Source organism: Xylocopa sonorina, chromosome 8, assembly GCF_050948175.1.
Source record: "Xylocopa sonorina isolate GNS202 chromosome 8, iyXylSono1_principal, whole genome shotgun sequence".
NCBI classification, from domain to species: Eukaryota; Metazoa; Arthropoda; class Insecta; order Hymenoptera; family Apidae; genus Xylocopa; species Xylocopa sonorina.
This window is the reverse complement of record NC_135200.1, coordinates 1,495,966-1,522,525: the sequence shown is the minus strand read 5'-3', so window position 1 is coordinate 1,522,525 and position 26,560 is coordinate 1,495,966. Positions and strand designations below refer to the sequence as shown.

Below are 26,560 nucleotides of genomic sequence, written 5' to 3'. Positions count from 1 at the left end.
GTTCAAATATGAATCGAAGTGTTTCATAATTAATCTACGTGTAAAAAGGGAAGGATATTCGTAGAAAGGTGCAACGCGACGAAAGGTAGTTAAAATAAATAATGGATTCGAGTCAGTTGTATAGAATTGGTTGCTGTAACGAGCGGACTAACACATTTCTATTTGCATAACCATGTCTTTTCAGCGTGTTCCATTATTCTTTTTTGTTCAATCCGGACATGATTCGAAGTAACTGTCATGGAAAATGTCACGTTTGAATAATGCATTAAAAAGGTAATTCAGTGTTCGGCGAAACAGTCTCTAGGTATTTCCGAATATTTTTTATTGGGAAAAGATTTTCCCTTTGTTACATTTTCGATACTGTATAATATTCCCAATGTCCGCGCGTCCTTCAAGACACGTGCAAGAGGATTCAGGTTTTAAAGCGTTCGCTCGTATTGTATTTTAATACGCGGAATGCAGAATCGCTTTACTCTGCGATTAAACTTTATAAACGTGCACACACAGGAAACGTTCACGTGGAACATCGGATAAGAAATTTTACGCGGAGATAATGCAGAATCTCTGATTCCTGCTGGTGGCAGAACCGAACCTTCTCAATATTGCGCATCTGGTACAATTTCACATTCGGTTATATGTATTTGAAATAATCGATCGGCATTTCTACATTTCACTGTTTTTACATCTTGCTAAAATACGTATTCTCATACAGGTGACTCTAACAATTTTGTCGTAAACAGCAACCAATTAAATATAATACTAACGTATAAATCGCGTTTGTATAGAAATGACTTGAAAAGGAGAAGAAGAATAGATATCCTTTTCCCTCTTTACTCACCTTCCCGCCACTCTGATCTTCTTACCGCAGCATTTTCTTCTATTATTCCTTTCAATTACCGATATTTGACACTTCAGTCATCAAATTTATTTTCAATCATGATCACATATGAAAATCTACGGATTTTATTCACGGCGATTTACGGCAGGAAAATTATGGGTTGGCCGATATGTACCGACGGATTTCCGCGTTATTTTTATTCCACCACGTGGTGTACATATACGAATCATTCAAGCCGGGGAACCACAAAGGTGACAAAATGAGCGCGAAATGTTCTTCAAACCGTTTCTCATTTCGATCAGTTCTTTTTAGTAATTAGTTTTCCCATATAGGTCGATGTCAATGTCGATTAGATCCTGTTATCATTTACGAAACAGTTTGATTTTCCCGTCTTATCCGTGACATTGTCAAGTATCCTCTCTCTCGTTATTCCCATAATATTTAATGTTTTCTTTGCAAACGTTGTCGGTGTCAATCTCCTTTTTGTTGCGCACCGTAGGGTAATACTGACTGAGCAGTATTTTCGAGGTACTCCTCCAATATTTGCCTAATCTACTTGTTAAGATCAGTTTTAATGGACGCACGACGTCCTTGTTTACGCGTTTCTAAATGATTGTAATTGTGTTGCAACGTGCTTTTTTGAAACAAAGGAGAGGAATATACCTTTCCTCTTCTAGAGAATATCACAGATGTCATGATGTGCTCGCCGGATAGAGAAGTTTCAGTGAGAACAGTATTTAGTCGTTATTAATTCGTTCGAACGTTATCCCGTTGTTAATCATTTCTACCATTTCTTTTGGACAAATTTCCAGCAAGTTTCTAATTAAATTAAACTACTTAATCGTTTTATCTGATTTTTGTTTCTTTTTTGCGAAAGCATAATCTCTGTAAGCTCGCTTTTTTCACCAGTCACAATGAATAATGCATTCATTTTTCACGTCGATTTTATATAATAACTTTCTGCAGAGATTTATTCTACAATAAATTATGTGGGGATATCATTGTATTATAGTGCAATCACGATAACCAGAATCATTTACTACTGGCAATCGATTGTTCCAATTTTGCACGTTCATTTCAAGTTTCCAGATGCTGTTGCATTCACTGTTCATACCAACTGTGCTAATTTATTTATCACACGAACTGTTTTACTTCTATACATATATATATACATATGTATATATATAATTCGACCTGTTAGATAGAATTTCCTTTCCGCTTTTAAATATCAACATAATTTTATACGTTAATGTGCAGCTTCATAATGCTTGAGTCACTTGTTAAACAAATATTTTCACGTTCGATACTATCGTATATCCTTTTATCTCATAGAAATTTGTGAAATCGGAAACAAGAACGAATTTGTTTACGTTCTCGTTAAAGTTTTATTATTTTCGTACGATGAATTAACGTAAGAACATAACAGTCATGTTTAGAGAAGAAGAACCTGTCGGGAAATACCTTCGAAAATGTTTCATGACATTAATTAGTAATTTCGTTGTTTTCTTCCGTCCTCGAAATGTTTACGGCATGTTTACGGCATGTTTACGACACAAATTGTTCGGAATGTTCTTGTTCTCGTTAGGTTCGACACAAATATATAAACCGCGAACGTCACTGTCTCGTAAATTTTCTGAATTATTATCATTTCTTTTCCGTCGACGCACAATATTTCACTGATGTTTTTTCTTATTTTCGTTCCACCTCGAAGTATCACCGATTAGTCTACGAACTCGTCTAATTTCCATATTAATGTCCATATTAATGCTCATCGCATCCGAAGAAAAGGAATCGAACCGTGATCCGCTCGACATTTCTCACTGTGTCTCATTGCGAGGACAAGCCACTAAATCCGCAACGAATCTTCGTCTGGTATCCTGACTGTTCACTTTTCCACCACTTACAAACAGCTCTCATCCTTCCAAGATTGTCATCGTTGTAGGACTCTCGAACTTGGTCGTAGAAGGCGCGATCACAAAATTACTCCGAAAACAAACGACCGAATTGTTCAACCACTTGAGCGATTGGAAGAGGTTAATGTTTCTGGCGGGACTTTCGGTATCCCTTAAGGTATATCGCAGTGGCGAATCAAAAGTCGCGCGTATGAAGACCGAACGGGAAAGAAAAGGAAAGAGGGAGAAATAAATGAATGATGAATGGAACCGTTCATTAAATCATGGTAAGGTGCGATCCTTCGATCTTTATCCGACTCTTTATTCTTCTTTGGCCAGTCACCCTCGACAAGTGGTTGCAGTTCTCCGGTCGGAGGAAAGGAAACGTCGCGAGTCGAAAGGAACGCTAGTAAATCACCGCCAGGATCAAGACTCGGGGGACGACGATCAACGATGCCGCTCGAGGGAGTGTCTCTAACTCCTCCAGCATCACCTGTTGGTATCGTATCCCGGTCACGGCCTATACAGGGTGGCAAGGGGAAAGTGCGCTCGGGCTAGCTAGTGGTAACACGCTTGCGCGGATGCAGATCGATGTGTTATATCGCACGTACTTCTCTACAGATTCCTCTGTTCACCCTCTGTCTCTTTCCAATACGTTCGTCTCGAATAAGACGCAACGCGACGTCAACGCTTATCGTTGATTTGACGAGTGCTATTGTGTCTATCGGACGCTGCTTTTTACCCTTTTTCGCTTCCCTTCCCGGGGAATTGAGCGTCCTCTCCTTTTTTATCCCCCGTTTCGACGCAGCGAATGGGAGCTCGAGTCTGTTCCAAGGCTTGAACAGATAACGATTGATACCTCGGATAACTTTTACTTTCTTTTTTTTTTGTGAAAATCTACCATGTCAGTTGTTAACCGCAAGGTTAATTGATCGTTTAAACAAGTTTCATGTCATTTCTTCGTTCAATATAATCATTTTTGTTGTATTTCCGCGGAACGTTTTAACGGATGTTAAAGAAAAGAAATCTTCGTTCCGATCGATTTCCGGTATCGATATCGATTCTAATGCTTTTCTTTGGACCGTACCTCGACGACGGATGGCTTCGTTCGACAAGAAATTGTTCATCGGTCTACTGGCTCGTAAAAGCTGTCTACCTACTTTTTCGTTCTTTTAGCAGGAAATTTGTAGCCTATTGATTTTTAGACGATATTCATTTAACTGAAATGGATGTAACGGTCAAAGAGATTAGACTCACTAGATTGTAGTACGTTTCGTTCGTTTACGGGGATAAGAGGCGATGAAATCCGTTCGACATCATTTCAATTAGTTTTGTAAATAACGTTTATTAGATAATGTGTGCTTACGAGTATTAGGTTACATAATGTACTTTACGGTCCTTCATAGAAGGTGTACAAATCATTGTTCCAGCAATGTCTTCTAGATTAACATAGATAAAATCATCGTCGTTGTCATCGTTGTTCTCAATCTCTTCATCATGTCCCCCTTGTTCTCCGTCAACGTATTCTAATCTATGTACTTCGGGCTAGTATTTGTCACGCGAGTTACTCGTCTCGCGTTGACGCTAAAAATCGAATATGTTTGTCAAACCTCGAGACCATTTCATCATGTTTCAGAGATTTTTTAAAGCGGACACCCGCGGAGAATGTCAGAGATGATAAATCAATACTTGAAAGTTAGTAAAACAAGCCATTCCAGCAGGAAGGAAATATTTTTACGAATGGGTCTTTATTTGATTACCTGGTACGTCTTTGTGGCGTAAACTATCGTCTACTTCAAAAAGTAAAACTTGTGCACGTTTAAGCCGCGTTCTAAAAGAGTGAATGATTAAACAGAATGGACTACATCATGAATCGAAAAGTGTGCTTCCACTCAAACCGGACGAAGCACGTCGGCCTTCGATTTTTAATAAACATCATTCGATTTTAATGTCCCGGTTCATGAATCCACGACGATCGATTCAACGTTTCGCGCGAATTTTTTCACCATCAAACAGACCAAAGTCCCTACAAGTATACTGTTTAATAGTTTATACACGATCCTAGGGTCCACCGTTCTGGGTTCTAACTAACGTTTTCTCGATAAATAACGTATCACTTTTCGGATGTCTGCCTTGAAATTCACCAGGTCCATCTGTAGTGTAACTTAAATTCGAGATTTTTCGAGTTTTCGAAAGGACGTAACGGTCCTCTTAAAAAATGTTTAGTTAGTTATTTCAATCGCGTTTTTCCCCCATGGTTTTTTCCCCTATGCATTCACTCCTCGCTTCCACGTATGTGTATATTTTTACTTACAATATATCATTTTTATATAATTTTATAGCAAGTAACTTTGTTTTATCACGTACGTATCGCGTTTCTATATATATAATAACTACCGTACCGTGCCAAGTTTCTAGGCCATTTGGAAAGAATTCCTTTTTCGTTATTCTGTAACTGAATAAAAGATGTACGTATGTGGAGTCACTATTTTTTCTTTCTTTTTTCTTGAAAAGATTGTTAAACAACTTTACGAATAAATTAGCAAACGCGCAAAATAATTCAAATAAGTTGTTTTCGCTTTTAACTTTCTTCATTTTTGCTATTAAAAATCAGTGTTTGGACATTTATTCTCTGTCATTTAAAGAACCAGTAACGCGCGGGTGACCGAAAACTTTTCCACAGTATCGTATGTCGATCTTATGCCGAATGGATGTTAATTTATTCATGAATGCTCTGCACATTTTTGTTGCATTTTATATTGCGATCTGCATGTGTGCATTCAGATTTTCTAATGGTCGTGTATGATTGCACCAGCGACGTGTGTACACGTACTCGTAAACGAATTCTTATGTCCCTTAGGTATAATAATAGGTGTCGGTAGTGTCTCCTGCTCTTGTAGCGTTAATAGTTAATTTATTAAAACTTTCTATACCATCATCTTAATTCTCATAGTCTCTTTAATAATTGCCTATACATTTCACATCTCGCTTTCCTCTCTCTCTTTCTCTCTTCTTTCTCATCATACATATTCTTTACAATCGTTCTCTTCGCTCTGTAAATTCTTTTTCTCATTAGTTTAAATTCATCTAATAAAATTTTCGCGCTCAACGTCCGTTCTCGAACAGTTCGAGAAAATTCACTTTGAATTTAATACGATGATTTTATTTCGCTAAAATTTCATTCAACTATTCTATTTACAATTAAACGGAATTCTGATGCGATCGGTGATGAAAGAATTATTGTTTAATAAAAGCGAGAATACTTTTCTTTCATTGATAGTTCGTACCTTTTCATTGGTGATATAAATTATTTGAAGGATCTGTCGGTTACCGTAAACCGATAAGATAGATGAGTTTCAGTGGTAAAAAATCATTCTTAGACAATCTAAAATCATCGTTAAACCCTTCATTTCGAGCGTTCAGCATTACTACGATGTTTTGAAGAGACGAATGGACCAAGTGTTGGCATACTGTTTTCAAAATTCGAATCAATTTCATATTTTACACATCAGAGACAACTTTTAAAAACAATTTACGAACCATTTTATCTCTCTTCCGTTGAATATAATATCTCTCGATATTTTTAAATTAAAGATTATTTTGAAAAAGTTATTCATTTTATGTGACGAAAGGAATAATACATATTTAATTTACGCCGGGTACATGAGGAAAAGAGAAACCAACAGTTCCAGCCATTCGTCCGTTCAGTAAGCGGGCTACCAAAATTTTCGTTTATCACGAACAGAGTCAGATATCAGACGTGATACATCCTAAAGGAATAGAGTGAAAAATCGTAGCCACGATCAGACATGAACGGTTTTCGAGTTCCCTTCGGTATTGTTCGCAAAAACTGCGTCTCCTGCAGCTCCTGTTATGTATATACACGTGTCGACATTACACGTCGATATTATCCTATTTACATGCGCGTATCTCATCTTGCCAAACTTGCCCTTTTGTGCGTTTGGACATGTCAGTTGTAATTGTATATAATATAATAAGTTATAATATATTATTAATCTGAGTTTCTAGGCAGTTGCGTGTTGTTTACGTTATGTATGTTAAGAGTTATCTCTAAGGTTTTCATCCCACCCTCTCCCTCTCTCTCTCTCTCTCTCTCTCTCTCTCTCTCTCTCTCTCTCTTTCGCGCGCGCGCGCGCTCTCCCTCCCTCCCACTCACGCGATCTTTTCTGTCGTTCGCAAAGTTTACTTTCGCCCATTTCTCACACGAACAATTGTTTTGGCCTCTGTTTCTATTACTAAATCGGTTCAGATAAAGAATTTGCACCTACGCATGCGTGTTCAATTGTTTCGCTACTTGATTCATAGAAAATGAACACGTTCAACTGATTTTTTCTTTGGCATGTGAGCTTTTCAAGAAAATGAACACCCCCCGTCAATGCGATTTACGTAGAGAATAAACGAATAAACATGAGCTAGTTTTTTAAGCAGTTTGTTTCGAATCGACAGTTATATGCGAACGGAAGGAGACGATTATTTATTTTCCCGTTCTATTTTCTTGAAACGCTCGGAAATGGCCACTTCTCACAACATTTCCACATTCCTGCTTTGTTACATTGTCTACGACATTTTTTCTTATTCCACTTGCATTCGTACTCATGCACGCTGAAAATGATTATCTAGAATTTGCTCTTGACGAGTCGATTCGAAATGAATTTGTTTTTCGGCATCGTACGCGACCACGACCGAGACCCCGTCTTCGGTCAATGTTTTTTTATTCCTTTTTTTCCGCCCGGAGGAAATAAGGAAAGATTTCCTGCTTTTTCTTCTCCCTTTTCTTTTCTTCCTTATACAAAGTATACACCGTTGCGGTTACACGAAACTAGAACCGTATCATTTTGTCTACATGTGAATAATTCTATGAGCCGTGTGGTTGTAACATTATCGTAGTCACAAGAGTGAGTCTTGTTTCCATTTCCATGTCACGATCAATGGTATTGAGCAATGGTACTGCCATTGAATCGATCGTTCGAGAACTATATTCCGTTCCTTTCTAACCAAACAAATAAAGTGAAACAATTGGAAATTTTGATTATTCGAACGATATGAAATGTAAATTTTGCATCCTCTTCTCTCTTGCTTCTTGAGAAATTCTACAGCCTCTACCGAACGTAAATTATTCCTCAAACAATCGACTCAATCGATATTTTAACGCGCTAGACTTACTCTTTACTTGAATTAGAAATCGTGAATATCGTCCTATTGGTCTTTCACACTACTTAATCGCGTTCGCTACGTAGCGGCTAATCAGTGTTATTGCTGCTAAAAGTTCATTCAACAGGATTCTGCTCTGTTTCGCTAAGATTATTTTATCGGTAGACAATAAATTGTGCTCGTCAATCTGTAAATTGTAATCATTGCCAACATAGAGGGCAACGCAAGCGTACGTACTTTTGTTTCGAGGAAAAAAGTTTTCGCTAACGATCGTTACTCAAGTTACTTTTCACTTTGCGCACGTCATTAGTCATTTAATAATTATTCCCTATTCACGAGGGTCTGATTTTAATTAAAGATAGCCGAAGATAGGAAAAATCTCGACGATGTAGCGCGAAAATTTTCTCCTCTACTTTACTGAACTATTAACGTTAATAATACTCATTCAATCTGAAATATGAACTTTTAACGAAGAACACTTTGCGTTTAGAGAGAATTTCTAACACGGCATTGCACTCCATCGAAATGATAATCACGTGTATTCGTAGCAATTAAAACGGGTATAAACTGAATGGATTTGTATAATATAATACAATAGAAGGATCGCGAAACTTTTCGTGCTACGTCGGTAAAATTGTTCGCTACGATCAGACCTTGAACTGATATCTGGGAAACGTTTGTTAATTCCTTTCCACGGGAACAGTTCTACCGAGAGCTCGTAGAACGGTGTTGGGAGTGATCGAAGGCGCCTTGGTTTCTTTATATAATATATGTATGTATAGTCGTTAACAATGTTAATTACAGGTACCTAAAAATTTCTCGTACATGTTCCCCGCGTCGGAAAAAAGTAAGAAAAGTCGAAATGTTCGTACATACAAGCTAGGGCAATCTATGCTAGTTCTCGGAATTATTCGCAACTTCTTTTCTCTCTATTTTTATCGCGTCCCTTTTTACTTTTTATTTTCTCTATTTCTTTTCTTTTTTTTTCTTTTTTCTTTTTTTCACCTATTTGCGATATTACTTGTCACGGTGGTATTACAAAGTCGAAGTGGAAAAACGTCGTTACGAAAAAACAAAGACACTTGCGAGAATCATATCGTCCTCGAGTAAACGCTAGGGAAATCGGTGTAATATTTGATGTACGCAACGCGCGATCTTACATATGTACAGTGTTTGCAGTATAGTAATTGATCCGATATTCGGTCCTCCTTCTCCTTCTCCTTCACCTTCTTCTTCTCCTCCTTTTGGTATTTTTCGTCAATTGTCCACGCCAATTGTTTCAGAATAGATTCAAGATAACATGGTTGACAATTTAAGCAACATCTCCAAATAGTTTTTTTCTTCTCTGGATATGTAGAAGTAGTTCCTACGTGTTCTCATCCTCGAGTATCTCGGTTCGCATCAGCTTTCACGATTTACCGACTAAAAGTATATTGCTACGTCTCAGCTACTATATCGAGAAAGGATTTTTCGCAATTTACGATTTCTCTTGTGCCGTTTAATCACCCGGTACAAAGTGGTTTGGCAGTGTTTAATATCGGTGAGCGTAATAAATAGACATCCTGCCAATTTATCCGGATTGTTAAAGTTTCGCCGCGTTACTCTCATTCGAATAATATTCGAATACGATCGGGTGATTAGTTATTCAATGTTCTGTAGAAAAAGTAGAGATAGAAAAATTTGGCTCGAACAAAAGTATCTTTTGAAATAGTGTAATAGTATATTATCTACATTGTATATAAAATGATCGTGATAAAAATATGATAATTAAATAACAGACCAATAAATATGTAAGATAATTGGATATTCGAATATTATCGATGTACGGATACAAGCAGCTCTAACGAGATGTTTCGCCTTGGAGATGAACAAGCAGTGGTGTGAAATAGTTGCGTCGTGCGTAATAAAAGCCTCGTTATAATAAACGCTATAAGAACCGTAAGATATAAGGATGTCAGTCGAAGGTCGAGAATACTCGGTAAACGACGAACGAGTCTTTTTTCTTCTTAATTAATGATAACTTGACAGTCTACGCATATAAGATTGAATCCTACTACCGTTGCAAATGTAAGAGCTTGAAACAATCGAATACAAGCAGATATGCGCTCGCGCGGTCTGCTCTTTAAAACTTTTAATTAAACGTTATAAACATTTCCCCAGTTTAATTCGTTGGTTTTAAGCGCACTTGTGTCAACAGTTCACACTAACTTGAGGAGCAAGCATTGATATGATCGCGTGCAGTTTTTAGGGGACATACATTTCGACGATACATACTTTACGTTAAAAGAAAAAGGAGAAAAAGTAAGGATGGATTGATAATGATTTTAATCGTTCTCCTCTGTATCAAAAGTGATACGCATAGGCTTGCAGCTACGAATTAGAAAAGACAAATTTATGTTGGATGTTTAAATCGTAAACTGATTCTCCGTTTAACATTTGAACGCGTGTCATCTTGTATTCGTCGTTTCAAATTCTTTTATAATTACTCCATGGTAGAAGTATCGAAAAACATTTATTGGATTTTATCAGGATTATATCGGGAGAACACTTCTCTATACGAATATTCCAGTTCGAAATAAATTCTTTTTTAGCAAGCATTTCGGCCGCCTCGATTGTCCGCATCATTATATATGGTATTATTTCATTGAGGAACGCTGTTTCTTACGCTTACGAATATTCACCTACGAATCTTCAAAACGAGTTCAGATTTCCATATATAAGTGTATTTATAATAATTAAATTCGAAACGAAACGAAACGAAAGTTCGTATAAAATGAAAGGAAATAAAATGTATAATTCTGAATTAATTAGTTAATTCTGTGAGTGGCTGAACATATACGTATGGACGGACGTATCCAGCTATTAAGATAGCAGCAAATCAATCGTTATGCGTTGTGTCACATAGACACGTTCTTGCAAATGCAATTACTGACAAACAGAATCGTAAAATTGACAAGGGCAAAATTCATGAGGAGAAGTGACGAAGTAAGTTGAACTTGTCCTGAAGATAACCTACGTTTAGCTTTTATATCCGAATTCCTCGTTTTTCATAAGACGCGATCTTGTAAGCTTCCTGAAAATTCGGATTGATGTTATCAGTCTGCGCGTTCACCGAACCCCATAGTTCCATAAGATGTGTCGAATCTTCGGTGATCGTATAAAATCGAGAAATCCTGCTGTGAATGACCTCAAAGAAGATCAGGATGCTCCGTAGACGCAGGCTGAATTGTCAGGTGGACTGATCTTCTCCACTGGCAAAACTGCCGCCCTGTGCCATTCGTCGCGCACCTGAAATTACAATTTCATTCAAGTAAACACGATTATTTAAGTTTCCATTTTTATATCATTTTTCTGAAAACTCTTACAACTCACCTGTTCAACTTTAGCGAATACCCTCAGTAAATTAAGGCCAGCTAACTTTTTAATGTCGTCCTCCGTCCATGTCGGATCCTCCAACAGGGTAGCTAACAATTGCGGATATCTCGAGACATCCTCCAACCCGGTCGGAGTACTGAAAAGCGCATCGATAATCGCACCGGTTGTTGGTAATGATTTTTGCCATTCAGAGAATAGACGTTCGACAATGAAATGTAATTTGTTTTAACAGCCTCGAATCAATGGAAGCAATTTTACGATTTACACTACCACTTTCGCCACTAAGTGTTCATTGTGCGTTCTCGTGAATTGCTGACGAACTCCCCGCGCATAGAGGCGCGCCTCTAATTGCTTCATTGAACCGAGCATCGGTAATGATTATTCTCTGAATGCGTGTTCCATGGAGGGTACTCGAAAGAGAGTGATAATTACAAATTTATCCCGTCGAAACCAGCTCCTATTCCAACGTGATCGATCCCCGCCACTTTTCGAATGTGATTAATGTGTGCTGAAACAGCATAGTGTCTCTTACTAGAATCACACGTACACTCTTGGTCGTTAAATTGTTCATTCTATAATATAATACTATTGTATTTATTTTTGACCTGCACTATGGTTACCGTTTATATTTTCTAATAATGAAACTGCGTTTCTGTTTGATTGTTAGTTTCTAGTCCCAGTTTGCCTGTTTATTAGTCTCGCAAACGTTAATCGATGCAAACGCGATGGAACAAAAGTAAATGTGTTTCAGAGCCCTCGAAAAATCACTATTATAAACATAGAAATCTTTTATTTTATTTGTCCAATTCGTATTGAATAGCTAGTTATAAGTAGTTATTGCCAATACGAACAAGGTATTTAAAATAACAAAATATACAATAATTAAGGTGGTAATTGGCATTTTAACAGTTTAGATTGTTTTGGATTTTCTAATTTCTAAATTCGTGTATTCGTCGCATTTGAATTTTGATCACTACCGTTTAGAAATATTCATTTGGATAATTGTGAGAGCTTGGTTAAACGGCTTAACAAAGAAATACATTTGATGTTTAACATTTAAAGTCGAAGATCTGAAATTACCTGAAACTTAATCATTCACAATTGCAATTTATAAAACATATAGATTCGCGCGTTAGGCGCGGAATCAGGTTTCTAGCCACAGAATCGCGATACAGTTTACTCGATGGTCATCTATTGCTTTCGATAGCAACAAAATAACATATCGACGATGATGTTTTACGTACCAATAACGTCTTTTATGGTGGCTGTACTGTTGCATGTTATGAAGTATGTATAAAACGGTACCATTGCCACACCGCCATTTTTAGCCTGCGAACATGTTACGTTAATCTTAGTTACTACAAGGTTACACAATTCTCAATATTATTCGCGCAATGCAAAGTGATTAGAATATTTTTTATAAATATTGTGTTCAAATGAAATAAGGAGTAACTCTTTTTTCTCTAGCAATTTGGGGTACCAAAGCAGTGTACTTTATAATAATACTAATTAAACGAATAATTTCGGATATTCTACTATTTCAATTGGAACTGCAGCCCATTGAAATTCGATGTACTAGGCGCTTGCTCGGACCGAGGGCGCATTCGTAGCTTCCCATATTGATTTTACCTGGTCGTTTTTCGAAAGACAAGCGGAAACGACTTCGTTGCCATCGAAATCATTTATTTCCATTTGCCTTTATGCTTATGTCTTTACGGCGTTAGTAAATGGGGTATTATCTGCTCGCGCTCGATATCAGATTAACAAGCAAATCGGCGGTTTTCATTGCGAATTTCAAGGATACAAGTTTTCGTAACGATTTCCTGTTTAAAAGTCTGTCAGTGTCACCTTCGTTTGCAATGCATAGGGTGTGTTGCTTAACATTCAGATTATGGTTACAGTATTAATTTAATCTAGCCAAACGCAAACCAATTTAATATACAATTTACTGTGTCACATATATGAAGATTGACGTCACGATAATGCATTCACAGTATGCCGTACAGAGTTTCCTATTAATTCGCATAATTTTCGGAGATTCTACTGTATAACAATCCGCGTATATTCATTATATTGGGAATCTACAATAGGAGAGAGTGGGATTACCATATTATTTGGTTAGTAGGAAGTAAATGACCGATGAAATTATTATAGTTTATGTGTACGGTCGTCAAGGGTTAGATCTGGTGCAAGCGAATTCACCCTGTGCGTTGGCGAGACTCCTCGCTTCGCGCAGGTGTGCTGCGGTCGAGTAATCTGTGTAGTCAGGGGTTCAGCGCACGTCCCGTGGAAGTGAAAACACTGTTTAGAAATGGGGCGCATTGGAGTACGTACATAGAAGCATCTTGACAATGAATGTGCACTTAAACCTACGAGATCCCTCAATTATAGTCACGCGTTGTATGCGTCTAATCTGTAACGCAGATTACTACAATGTTTCCAGTGTCTCGGTTAGTGACAAACGTTGTTTTTTAATGTCCCTTCAATTCCATCGGACGTATCAAGATTTGCCGATTTCAGGACAATTAAGGACAATCGTTAGCCGTTTGAGTTAGCTCGAAATACTCGAGAACCCCTTTTTATCTTTCTGCCCTATCGAAAATCATTGAATCTGCCAAACGAGAAGGGACAATGCCCCGCTGTCTATTCGATACCTGACTGGACTTAAACTATGAGGTACCTGACGTTAATTGGGCCAGCAGTGTGGCACAGCTAATGACTTGTTACCAGACAGGTCATCGTTTGGCCTATGATTGGTGTAACTCATCCCCTTGATGCTTTGTCACGATCGAGTTACAGCCAGTTGATTGTACCAGCGAAGTAGATAAGAAATGCTGCAATTGCTCTTCGTAGCAACCAGTTCCTCGACGGATTTTAATTGGACTAATTGCATTCTTTTGCAGGCTTTTTTTCTCTTCTTTTCTCTTGCATCTTCTAAATGTATTAATTTACTCTTGATATTTCTGTTTAGTTCACATAGAATGAAAATTTCTGTGGTTATCGTCAACTGCTTATAACATATCTGACGCTGGTCCATTTAATATTCCTGATTCGACGATGAACTAATAATTCGTGTTTATAAACGCGTGATCCTATAGAGAATCGAGGTATCCAGTTCTCCTTCAAAATTTAATCCTACATTAATAGATCAATTGCAAGCATCGATGGGAAGTAATTGTCATTTTGGTACCGATGATTGACAGACCCAGGACTCCGGTGGGATTAAATTTCAATCGAGCTTTGCACGCCAGGTTTAATCGTTTAGTTTATCTGCTGTCCTGTCGTTAATTCGATATCGCTTGCAAATTCGATGGTCGCAGAAATTCTGTCAAACGGAAATCTGCGAATTATCGCGCAAGCTTATTTCAAAGTGAAAAAAATCTGTGTCATCCCCGTTCCTGATTTACATTCCGTCGTGTATTAATTATTCAGCTTTCTCGTTCATACGCGAACTCCGCCAGATAGGGGGAGAGTATTATGGTGGCGAAAGGAAAAGTTTAACGTTCGAACGTTCGTAAATACTTGGATAATTGTTTTCCCGAGTGTTTATGGTGCACGGGAAGGCAACGTTTTAAAAACAGATTATCCATTCTCATTGGCCAGTTGACTTCTCCACCGAATAAATCATCCGCCGTCCCCTATTGTAATTCGAATTTAATGCTACAGAATTCTCGGCATAACTATTGTTTACCAGCCTCATTGACTAGGCTCGTATATTATTTTATACGAGTATCCTCGCGCGATTTTTTCCACCATTATTCGAAGCGCGATACCCATGCCGCTTTGAACACATACTCTTTCGACCTAGATCTATCTTTCCGAGTTTCTCCGGCTCGATCTCGTTTCGAATTTCCCTCGTTTTTCACGCGTACGTTTTTCCTTTTCGGTTCTTTTACGCGGAACGAACACGTTCAACGGACGAACTCATTGCGCTTTCTTCGCCATTCAGTTTGTATTTCAGCTGTTTTTGAATTTTACTTAACGAAGGGGAAGAAAATAGAGAGAGAGAGAGGGAGAGAGAGAGAGAGAGAGAGAGAGAGAGAGAGAGAGAGAGAGAGAGAGAGAGAGAGAGAGGGGAAGAGATCAGAAGTAAACTTAGAACTTCTGAAGCTCTCGATCTGGTCCCAGCAGCGTGTCTGTTGAACTAAAATCAAATAATCTTTTTGCCTGTCGACACGTGCGAGCTGTTGGTGGGAAAGCTCGGGATGATCGGGAACATTCCTGCGTCCACCTATGCGGAACTGTTCAAAACTATTGATCAAACAGGAAGAGATAGAGGATAATAAATATACGTTTCGAATCTGTTTATTTCGTAATTACAAAGCTTCAATTCGTTTACCGTTGCGTCTCACGGTTAGTTCGTTCTTATTAATTTGTTTTTTGTCGGTGAACGCGGCGAACGTTTGGCTTGTCGTCTCGAGAAAGGATTAAAGTCAATAGCATTCTGGCAACTTTCAATGCACCGGCCGGGTAACTGCAACTAAAACGTTCAAATTTATCGAGCGACCCAAAAAGCTCCGTCGACGGGTAGTGGGTTAAGTATGGATTACATCAGAAATGCTCGCTAACAATTTTATTATATTTGTTACCCTGTTTACGCGCGAAGTAAATTATTTTCCATTATTTTTTTTCCGCACACGAGGCTTGTCATTTTTTCGAGAATCGATTGAACCATCGTGAAATCTTGAACAACGGCGTACTTTTGAATATTATATACGATCATATCATTAATGTTATATATTAATTTCATCTCCGAGAAGGAAACACCGTGTACCGTGATCACTTTTTTCCGGTAGTTCATTTGCTTCTTCTCTAGCGGAGAATTTGTTGCTGGAAAATTCTTCGGAATTATACGTGGACTATATTTCAACCGTACCACGGTAATCAAGGGATGGTAGAGGAAACGTGAACGGCTGTATTTTTTGCAATTCTACGACTTCGTCCTGAACAAATTTATTCGTCGTAGTAAAGTATCAACTGTAGTGTCTCCTCCAACGAGACGCACAAAACCCCGTAACTGTAATGTCAGAATTTTTACGTTCCTTGTCAGTTTTTTGCATTCGATGCGAATTTTATGCATTCGCGCTCACACATTACGTACCAAGCGTGCTGCGTGAATCATAGATGAGAGGATTTTATAATATAATATAATGTAATAAACGAATATAAATGTACATACTGAGCGAGAAATTTTTTCGTCTTGCTGTAGCGTATACACTTTCTGGTTTGGTCAAGCCCGCTTCGTTCGTGTGCAACACTCCGCAGCCAGGTTGTACTGGTTGCGTCAACTTGTGCAGGCGTCGAGTGCACTCTCAACGGATGCGCTCTTATACCGCGTCGCGGCGCCTCCTGATGAACTTGCTCTATTCATTTTAATTCTTCCTTTCTCCCTACTTTCCTCTTTGTTTACGACACGTCCTGCGAGCGACATTTTGCTACTATAATACGACGATTCTTCTCGTTCGTTCCTTTACGGTGACCTATCCTCCGATTTGTACTTTTCTGCGAGTTTACTTCGTTTGCTAATTGAAACGCCATTGTCTCTTTTATTGTTTCGAGTTTCTATGTACTAGAGAAATGGCCAACGAGCTTATCGGGTTACTTTCCATGGAGCGTGTTTTAACTTTGTAAATTTTACTTGTAAAAATCAAGCGAAAGATTTTCCGTGGGAATTTTAGTTTTAAACAAATTTTAATTCTTTTTCTTTCTTTTAATATAAAACGTAAACGGGAAATTGCAGCTTTCAGTTAAAGGTAAGAGTCTTGTTTTTCTTGTAAAATTCATATTCCTCGAATATACTTTGTACGTTGTTTAAAAGCGTAGAATGTATTACTGTAAACATACGGTTAACAAAAATCGAAATCGAATTCGGGAGAAGGAAGCATCAAAATTGGTTTAACCTAGCCGCGCTGTATCTTATCGCATTACCATCGTACAGCTTTTCTCCACGTCGATGCGGTTTCATGGAAACTCACCAGATTTCTAAGCACGTCGTCTGGCACGTTTCTAGTGGAATTGCAGAGTGCTCTGGCGGCGCTGTGAGAGAAAATCACCGGTGCCCTCGTCGTCTGCAAGGCCGCTCTCATAGTCCTCGTCGAGACATGAGAGAGATCCACTAGCATTCCCAGTCTGTTTAGTTCCCTGACAACTGCCTGGAAAATAACAAGAAATAATATGCATATTTCCCGCTTTTCTTATCATTTCCTTTCAAAACGGCTTCACTGAAGCACGCTTCACAAACTTTTTCACTGAATAACAATGGGGTAATTTCGCACCCTCGTAATTTATCCATGGACGTAACCACTTTAGATGCAGAGCAACATTTGTAACCTCCCCCTCCCCCCTTCAAAGTTGCAAAGAAAATCATAAAATTTTATTCCATAGACTTAATTTGACCCGTATAAACAGTTTAACCATCGATTTATGAAGAGATCGTGCTTTTTGCACGGGAAAAGCAATAAAGTTCAATGCAACAAAACACGTTCAAATATCTACGTCATGTATTTATGCAGCATTATCTTTTTCTCTGCATCTAAACAGCGTGTCTAAATATCAGCTTTTTTATAAAAACACATTAAATTTTTTACCTACAAGTCCCTAGTAACTAATTAATTCTTACTCTTCGACCGTGCTGCATATAATTATTTGCTCGTTCTACGATAATAAATTCATTGGTAAAATTAACGCTAATTAAGTAAACACATCGCTGCTGCACCGCGAAATAATTTCAAGAATGTGTATCGTACCACGTGTCACGAATTTAACTCTCGCCTTCGGCAGAATAAATTCTGTTAATAAATAGTTGTCACGTAGTTAAGGATCGATCGATGGGAGAAGGTAGGGGGGATTTGAGTTTCAATACGCGTTTTCGATTGAACTCGCGTGTAATTTCGCGGATACGGTTAGAATGCAAATTTTCGTACCGGTTATCATTGTTAAAGAAATTACGTGATTTCGCAGTTTCCGTTGCCATCAGCCGCGAGCGAAAACTTTATTTCGAATCTCGTTCCGGGGGCTACGCGCTGCTCGTTGTTTTACATTAGTCGGCTGCCACGAAAATTATAGAAATCAATGGGCATAAAGGATAGCCGCGTATTTCGTCGAGATGCACGCATACGTACACCTACTCTTCTAATTAGCAGAAACCAATTGTTGCATTATCACCAATTTTTTCACCTTTCTCTTCGTTCCATCTGTTCTGTTTCATGTACCGTCTCCAATTTAACTCGTAAAACTTAACTGCCTATATAATACTGCCTGTGTTTCGCTAGTGAACATGTCCATCCTCGCGTTAAGCCTTTCACGTTTCGACAAAGGTTAAATTATTCAGGAATCATCGATTACCGATACATCTGGTAATTAATATTTCAAATATGTTATAGAAACACTAAGATCTGAATGGTACATTTATGCGTATGCCTTGAAACACAGGTAATTAATTGAATCGGAACTCACAAATATAACTTACAAAAAAGAAATTCTGGTAATTTATAATGGCAGCTCAGCAATTTCGTACAATTGGAGAATGCGTTAACAGTACGAGTAGGTAATTACTCTGAAATGTCGGAAGAGCTAATTAGTATGCACATAATTGATTAAGAAAGATGATCAGGATCATTTACATATTGATTGGTATATGTGGTATGGAAAATGGGTCAATATATTAGATAGTGCAGGAAGAGGAAAAATCAGAAATTGCAGGGGAAAGAGACTAGGACAACGGGGAATAGTAAATGTGAAAAATATCAGATGGAGCGAATCAAACCTCGGTGCATCGACTAGCGAACATTAGTCGGCGCTGTAAGCAGCCGTTTCTCCTATCAGGTGAAGTAGCTGAAGAAAAAAGCCACGATGCATAGACGAGGACGTCGATACGAGCAAAGAGAAATGAAGAAACACAATGGACATCGTCTTTTTTTCGTGATCACATCCTCCCTTTAATGAGAAGATAGTGATGTTCGCTTTTTTCTTTTCCCGACACGTGCGATTTTGTATAAACAGACAACGAGGACGAGGTGTTTCCATCGATAAAAGCCATCACTCTCCTATGCAGTCGCTCTTACCACGTGTTGAATACGCATTTAAACGTATGCTCGCACTAATTACCTACATGAAAGCGTCGAAAGTAATTAAGTTTTGAGAAATTTTTCATTTCTACATAAAACTTTTCCGATATATATCGTTCAATTGAGAATAATAGCTTGTTTTAACTTCTTTTGTAACTGTCGGATAATTGTAGAAGAAAGTAGAAAGAAGATCGAGAAAATATACCACGAAATTGTTTCTCGAAGTATGTTCGGTCTGCTAAAAATGAAAAGTGAATTTTCAAATTGAAATCAGAATACGATTTTTGTAAAAGTCATGGTGGTTCGTAGAAATAAATATGAACGTGATGGCAGGATTTTCTCCGGATGATTTTTTATTTTTCTGATCAACTTTAGTATCATTTTTCTAATCGCATGCGGAACTATTTATTCCTAAATTATCTTGTTCACATCGACGCTAGATGCTTACAAAGGAAACGAGGCAACTTTTTTCGGCGAGTGGGTTACATCACGAAATCATTTTCAATCCACGTCGTGACATGCAAGTGATAGGGAAGGTCGCAGGCGGGAAAAGGAACGGGACAATCGGAATAGCTTTGAAATCCTCAGATTAGTGGAGTTTTATAGTAAATCGTCTGGCAGCGTTGGCGTGTGCCCTCCGTAATAACGATTTTGTACCAACACTGTTCCAATATAAAGTCAACGGTGCGCTTGAACAATCGAGGTATGCCTGGGTAATGTGGCTTCGTGTTTGCGTATAAACATAATAGAGACGTAGTTGGTGTGCATATAAATGACAGAGAGGAAATAAAGAAAAAGAGGAAAAGAAGGAAGAACGTAGAGAAACAAAGAGGAAGCAAGGGAAAGAGCAACATCCAGAAAAGTAGGAGGGGAATTCGAAGGGGTAAGATTCGAGAAGTAGGAGAGGAGGTCGATGGTGGGGAGTAAGAGGGCGACGGGGACGATAGCCGAGATAGTTTATTTGATTTACGTTCCCGTTTGTATCTCCTCTGTGTTTCCAACCTCTTTCTTTCTCTACCTCTTTCCCTTAGGTTGTTTCATTTTTCTAACGATCCTACCTCTTTTTTTTCCCTTCTTTATCGCGCAACAAGAACTACCATCGAGAGACTGCAAATTTCGCAAGATCGATAAAAATGCTCGGTCTCCTCCTCGGCCCTGTTCAGAAAGAGATTCACGGGATGTTCCCCTTTCTCTTTTTATCACCGATGTATCGGGATTCGCGCAACGAATGCCGGAAAATTACACTGGAAAATTCATCGATTTTATTTTAACGTTTGAAACTTCGCCGTGAGATTCTATTAAAACTGAGCCACCTTCTCATAACTTCGCGAAGAACGAATAGGCGTTGCATAAATAGAGCGTGCGTTGTCATTGATTGCTTTCATCGAGGCCGGTACGGTTAGTAAATATTAAGTTTACTGCAGAGACGAACGTCCTTTCTTTAATATTATATATGTACGTTTTTCTTTTCCATACGTTTTCTCAGTACTACAGACAATATCCAGTGGAATATTAAACAGTGCATGCTTTTTTAAAGAACGTTTCAATTTATTCATTCACCACCAATAAATAGCTAATTTCTATAATCTCCTCTCGGTTATAATTGAATTCGACAAAGAAATTCACATTACACGAGCACGGAGTATATGGCAGTATAGTGCAATATACTCTTTGCAGATATGAAATTGTTTACTCGTATGAACGAGAGAGCTATCCAATAAAACACAGATTGATATTTTTTTAACGGGAATGCTGTGCATATATTTTTGTTACGCAATGTTTAACTAAGAGTGGAATTGAAATTGATCCGCGACATGCCGCGCAACGTTTCTTGGAACGAGCGATATACATATATAATATATTAATACGAAATTATCCCGTACGTAAAATTAATACAAGAGTAAAGGTTATAAAGGTTATAAAGGTTACAAGTTTCGTGTTTGAGGTCTCATTTCCGAGGAAAGCGTGATTTTCAATAATCTGTCAGGGGTACGTACGCCCTTGGCAGACTCGCGAATACTTGACAAATGTTTAAACTAGATTTTTTGAAGAGGAGATTTCAAGTGAAAAAGTTTGGTTCCGCATTTCTTTACTCATTTCTGTGTATAAAATTGCTTTTTAATTCTAGTGATTTCAAAACAGAAATGGCGACTTTACAGGGTGGTGTTTGACGAAAGACAAATCTGTCTTATCAAATTTTATTGAACAGTTCTCTTACTATTATTATTATTATTATGCAATAGATATGACGATTTCGTTTGCCGAAACTCACCTTTCCAAATTCACTGAGACCTGGCGTCGAATCCTGGGTACTGTTCGTCTCGCCAACCGAACAGACTGCCCTGCCAAAAAAATGTCCGTTAGAACTTTTTTCTTCACGCATGTAAAACTGTCGGAAAATTCAATAATTTTTCAATCTACGCGAGTTCGTTTTTCATAAACTGGAAAGCACCGATAACATTCCCCGTCGACGTCTGCGTTTGTATTCACAAAAATTCAGAGTTTCATATTATAGAATAATCAGTAAACAGCATTGAAACGAAAATATAATAGCGCTAGTCTCAATCGTGAACTGCGCAAATATGTTCATAAAAATTAACGAAAAAGCAAGGATATCGTCAGCTTCGAAGATAGAAGGAAGAACTGCTTATGAACGTAATATTTCGGATCAATTTAAAATTGCCATATAATTTGTCGCTGAGAACAGTTCGATGAAAGTCGTAAAGTGATTCACGCGGTAGCAAAGGAGGAAGGCCGGGAGATCGTCTCATGGCTCGCGAGGCTGTAGAAAATTTCATCCGACCGTCGAGAGTCGGTAATCTTTCTCCTTCGGTCGATTCTCGCCGCCTCAGTGCTGTGTCGTCTCGCTGAAATATTTCAGGGAGAACCTCGCCGCGTCGTCATCGCTAACTCCGGGAAATTCAATCCTCTTGGCAATCCCCCGTTCCCACGAGCCACCGTGAATGAAGACAAAGGTAGAGATGCGAGGAAAAGGTGCCGAGACGTTGTAAGTTATCAAGAACGCAGTTTGCATGCGAGACGTTAGGCCTTTTCCCGAACGGTTCGAATATTGATGCACGATAAGAACTACTTGGTGATAATCGGCGTAGTTTTTTAAGAGATATCGTTCGATACAGGTAAACGTTAAAATACAAAATATTGTTAAGGAATATTGTTAATACAAGAGGAACGCAAGAATAAGAAGCTGGTGGGAGGTGGGTATAACGCTAAACTTCAACTTGTACAAGTATTTGACGTGTACCGATTCATCGGCAAGTATCTGTTTGAACGACGAGGTCAGGAGAGAAATACGACTGGTAAGAGAGGAACGATGAAAGATGGATCGACTTTAAAGAGAGAGAGGGAGAGAGAGATAATGAAAATTCCATACGTATACATAATTGCTATCAGACCACTATCAACTTGCAGAACAGGTCAAAAATTCATCAGGTCATCAGAAGTCGAACTTTTTCTTCAGATTTCGTATTGGGGTTTCTTGGGACGTACGAACTTCCTCCGATTACATGGAATTCTCCTGGATGTGTATCTATTGTAGTTTTCGTTACCTGTGGCACCCAGTGCGAAGCAGGGTGCATTAGGCGACTCGTTGGTAAGAGAAATACGTAGCATCGGGAGAGAGATTTGTCGAGTAGAACGCGATTCTGAGTTCTTATTTACGATGGGACGAGGCACAGCGTCAAGGGACACACAAAGCAGGTAAGGATTGAACAGCGAGACTGAATCGGGTCGGCGGTTACTGTCGTCCGATACCTCGGACCTCGAACCGTTAGTTACGGACAACGATATTTGCCGCCGCGTCGCGTCGTAAGTTCGTATTTACCGTTCGAACGGATACACCGTGCTCGCCCTTCGTCGCAACTCTCTCGGGGGTATAAATTCCGGCCTGGTAGCATGTGGTTCGTGTAATTATTCTGGCTTAACACCTTCACGCCGGGGCGAAAATCTACGTTTCTCCGCGTGAGGCGGGACTGTCTTATCGCGTTAGGCTTCGTGGGGCGGGGCAATATCGTTGCGAATTTGAACTCGCTTATTGCGAAGGTAAAATTATCTTTTCTTCTACAGAGGCGGTTAGAATATATTTGAATTTTTGCCCTTATAAACAATAGATAAAATGGATCTGGAGGAAAGTGGTTCGTCTGAAGAAACGACTGATTTTCTGAAAACGCGTGACCCACCGGTGGGTCACGCCGCCCCACGGAGCAGTCAAGTGTGACCCACCGGTGGGTCACGCCGCCCCACGGAACAGTCAAGTGTGACCCACCGGTGGGTCACGCCGGCGTGAACGTGTTAATGGTCATCTTTCGACACGGTAAGTATTGCAGCTTGTGTTACGGTCACGCTTTAAACTTTCTAGCTTCGCGAAACGAGGTAAAGCAGTATTCTTTGTAAAATTGATGCCGAATAGTATAGAATATAATAGCTTATCTAATATCCAAAAGGAACTTGTTATTTCACTCTTTCTACTGTTCGGTATGGTTTTCACAGTTCGATCCATTGTACTGTCGTAAATATAATTTTGCTATTTCTTAATTTTGTTATATAATATTATTGGAGTAATAATGTAGTATAATGCTTCAACGGGTGGTTTTAAGACGAGCAATAGTCGAATATAATATATAATCCCGAATTGTCAGTTATAACTTAGTTCTTAGCACTTTTTATTTAATTGGTATGTAGAGAATGCGACTTGTTCAGGATTCAATCATTCCTTTCCAGAACATTTTCCTACAACCAGGATCCGATTGAATTGAAGAGTCGCGTAAAATAAAGTCTTGTTTACAACGGTGCAGAAATTCACATTTCTGCCGCGTTTCGACATTGTTCCACCAGTGAGTCCTATGTCTCTCGGAGGTTCGAGCATGGCCGATTTCGGGAGTAGATTTTTGGAGATTGAACCGTATATGGCGAGCCTCGAGAGTTATGTTGAAATATAACGATTGAAAAGGAAGCTGCCCGTAAACTTTCACAATGCAATGGAAGACCATGCTGAAACATAATTCTTTGAAAGGTCAAATTCTTGTAAAAGGGACCACGAAGCCTTTCGGCCGTTTTCTTCATTTTCCATTCATAACTGCGTCGTGTGTCAAGTTGTCTTGTTTCATGAAGGATTTTAAATTGGTGAAGAATCACGGTCAGGTCGACGCGCGCTTTCGGCTGGCCTAAGATGTGTTTTCCTCTCTTTTTTCTCAGGTGAAAAGGAGAACAAGAATATACATATACATACATCTGCACTCATCTCATTTAAAAGCAAAGTTAAGTAGGCACGTCTTAGTGTTCTCTATACGTTTTATTTTGTATATTTGTAAGGGAGTTAGACATTTTTTATTTCCTAATCTGCTAGACATTTTCCGTTTTCGAGTGCTTGTTTAACATGTATTTAAAGCCAATACTGCCTTTGTTTTTTTATTGGGATGTAGATCGATTCATGAATATTTTGTCGCGATTCAACTTCTTTAGATATCGCCAACTATTTTACCATTTTGTTTGTATTACACATAACATATCATATCGAAACATTCGTTTGAATTTTAATTGTTAGCTCTAATGAAAACTACTTTTACGTGAATCTTCATCCGAAAACCATTTCCCATTTCGACGAGTTAAAAATTTGTTTCGCGGTGAATAAAGTCGAGCCCTACTTGGCCATGTACTCGACCACGATTGTCGAACAAAAGAAAAGTTCTCTCGTTCCGTTTCGAAACAAAGTTCTTTGGCCGCGTCCGGTTCTTCGAACATAAGACGTAAACGTAGGTTTTGGCAGGGTGCTGAAATCGTTGAAACGGAGAGAATTTCCGTGCGCCAAGCCTTTAGATTGCTTCAAGCTCTTTCAGGCTGATCGACTGTGTGGAAAGGTTTTTCTTCCATGATAGTCCGATGATACAAAGCAAGGTGTAACGATCCGGTACAAAGTACTCGTCGTTAATGAAACAACGAAAGGGGGGAAGTTCTGAAGTTCGACGATTAACTGAGATGGGGAAGGGTATTTTCATACGAAATCAATTCATCATCTGATTATCGGTTCGTCGATGTTTAACTCGTGTCCCTTTTCAGTCCATATTCTCTACATGCATCATACAATATAATATATGTATGTATATATGTATATATTATATTATAGCTTTTCATTTCTGTAACGTCTTTGTCAAACTTTTATCGACACATAATGCTCTGAATTAAATCACCCGGATGATGCGTTGACAATATTTCCATTACGGAATTGGTGTATCGCGTTATATTTATAATCCTACCGATGATTAAATTGCTCGGAGATTCTGGTTTCTCGAATGGATTATCGATTCATCGCGAGCCGCACTCTACTAAATATATTTTCATAGATAATTAATGGACCGATATCGTAGAAAATAACAGAGAGCCAATTATAATAAAAATTTATTATATTAGGCATGCTGGCAATTTGTGTGCGGAACGTTACATTATTGCGATACATTTAGAATTTACGGAATCAAATAATTATAATAATTTACATGTTGTGCATTAGCTTATCCTTAGATTTTCTGATATTTCGAAAGTGGTATGGGGTATACTCACCAGGAAGTATCGCAAGCATGCGTCAAGGTAAGGTATCTCGCGCCCAGGCCATAAAATGTCCTGAGAACACCTAAGGAATTCCCTAGGGAGTGACCGCCTTCCACCCCAATAAGACTTGCGATTTTCCCTTCTCGATGCGCCTCGATAAGACCTACGCATATGAAATAGTAATAATAATAACAACAACATCTACTAAAAAGAAAGTTACAACGAATAATGATATTTTTCACAATATTTATTTATTCTGGCGTGTACTGATCCGGAATCAAAGAAATTGTTTCAGACCAATCGAACGGGCTCCGCCAGGGCTCCGACACTAGATCATTCAAATCAAGCAAAGAGTAAAGAACAAGTAAATATGGAAGTTATATTTCATCAGTTTCTGTATTTTGCATTTCCCTCGATTCTCTTTTATATATGCAATTTTTGAACCTTCTTTCTGCGATCGAAAAAATTCAGGCTGATGTTCGCATATTCAGAGTGCACCCTGCGCTAATCCCTTAAAAAAATTAACGCGCAACGTGAAAATATTGCGCGGTAATATTATAAGAGAGTAAGGGAAGCAGAGAGACATTGTTACGATTTCGTGAAAAGAAATTCATTCAATTTCTTTGTATCTTGAAAGAATCTCTTTCAACAAACGGAAC

The 26,560-nt window shown here is 38.5% G+C and overlaps 1 protein-coding gene across 1 annotated transcript in view; it reads right to left on the bottom strand.

The window, feature by feature from the left end:
* Positions 1-10,961: 10,961 nt before the first annotated feature.
* Positions 10,962-26,560, bottom strand: part of LOC143425950 (dipeptidase 1) — a 115,348-nt gene continuing 99,749 nt past the window's right edge. Inside the window, exons 7-13 of the mRNA XM_076899043.1 lie at positions 25,914-26,064; positions 21,616-21,685; positions 17,253-17,429; positions 12,522-12,606; positions 11,710-11,785; positions 11,275-11,413; positions 10,962-11,190 (exon numbers count right to left, since the gene is read on the bottom strand). Coding sequence (XP_076755158.1) covers positions 11,101-11,190; positions 11,275-11,413; positions 11,710-11,785; positions 12,522-12,606; positions 17,253-17,429; positions 21,616-21,685; positions 25,914-26,064 — 788 coding nt within the window. The 3' untranslated portion in view covers positions 10,962-11,100. The remainder of the gene's footprint in view (positions 11,191-11,274; positions 11,414-11,709; positions 11,786-12,521; positions 12,607-17,252; positions 17,430-21,615; positions 21,686-25,913; positions 26,065-26,560) is intronic.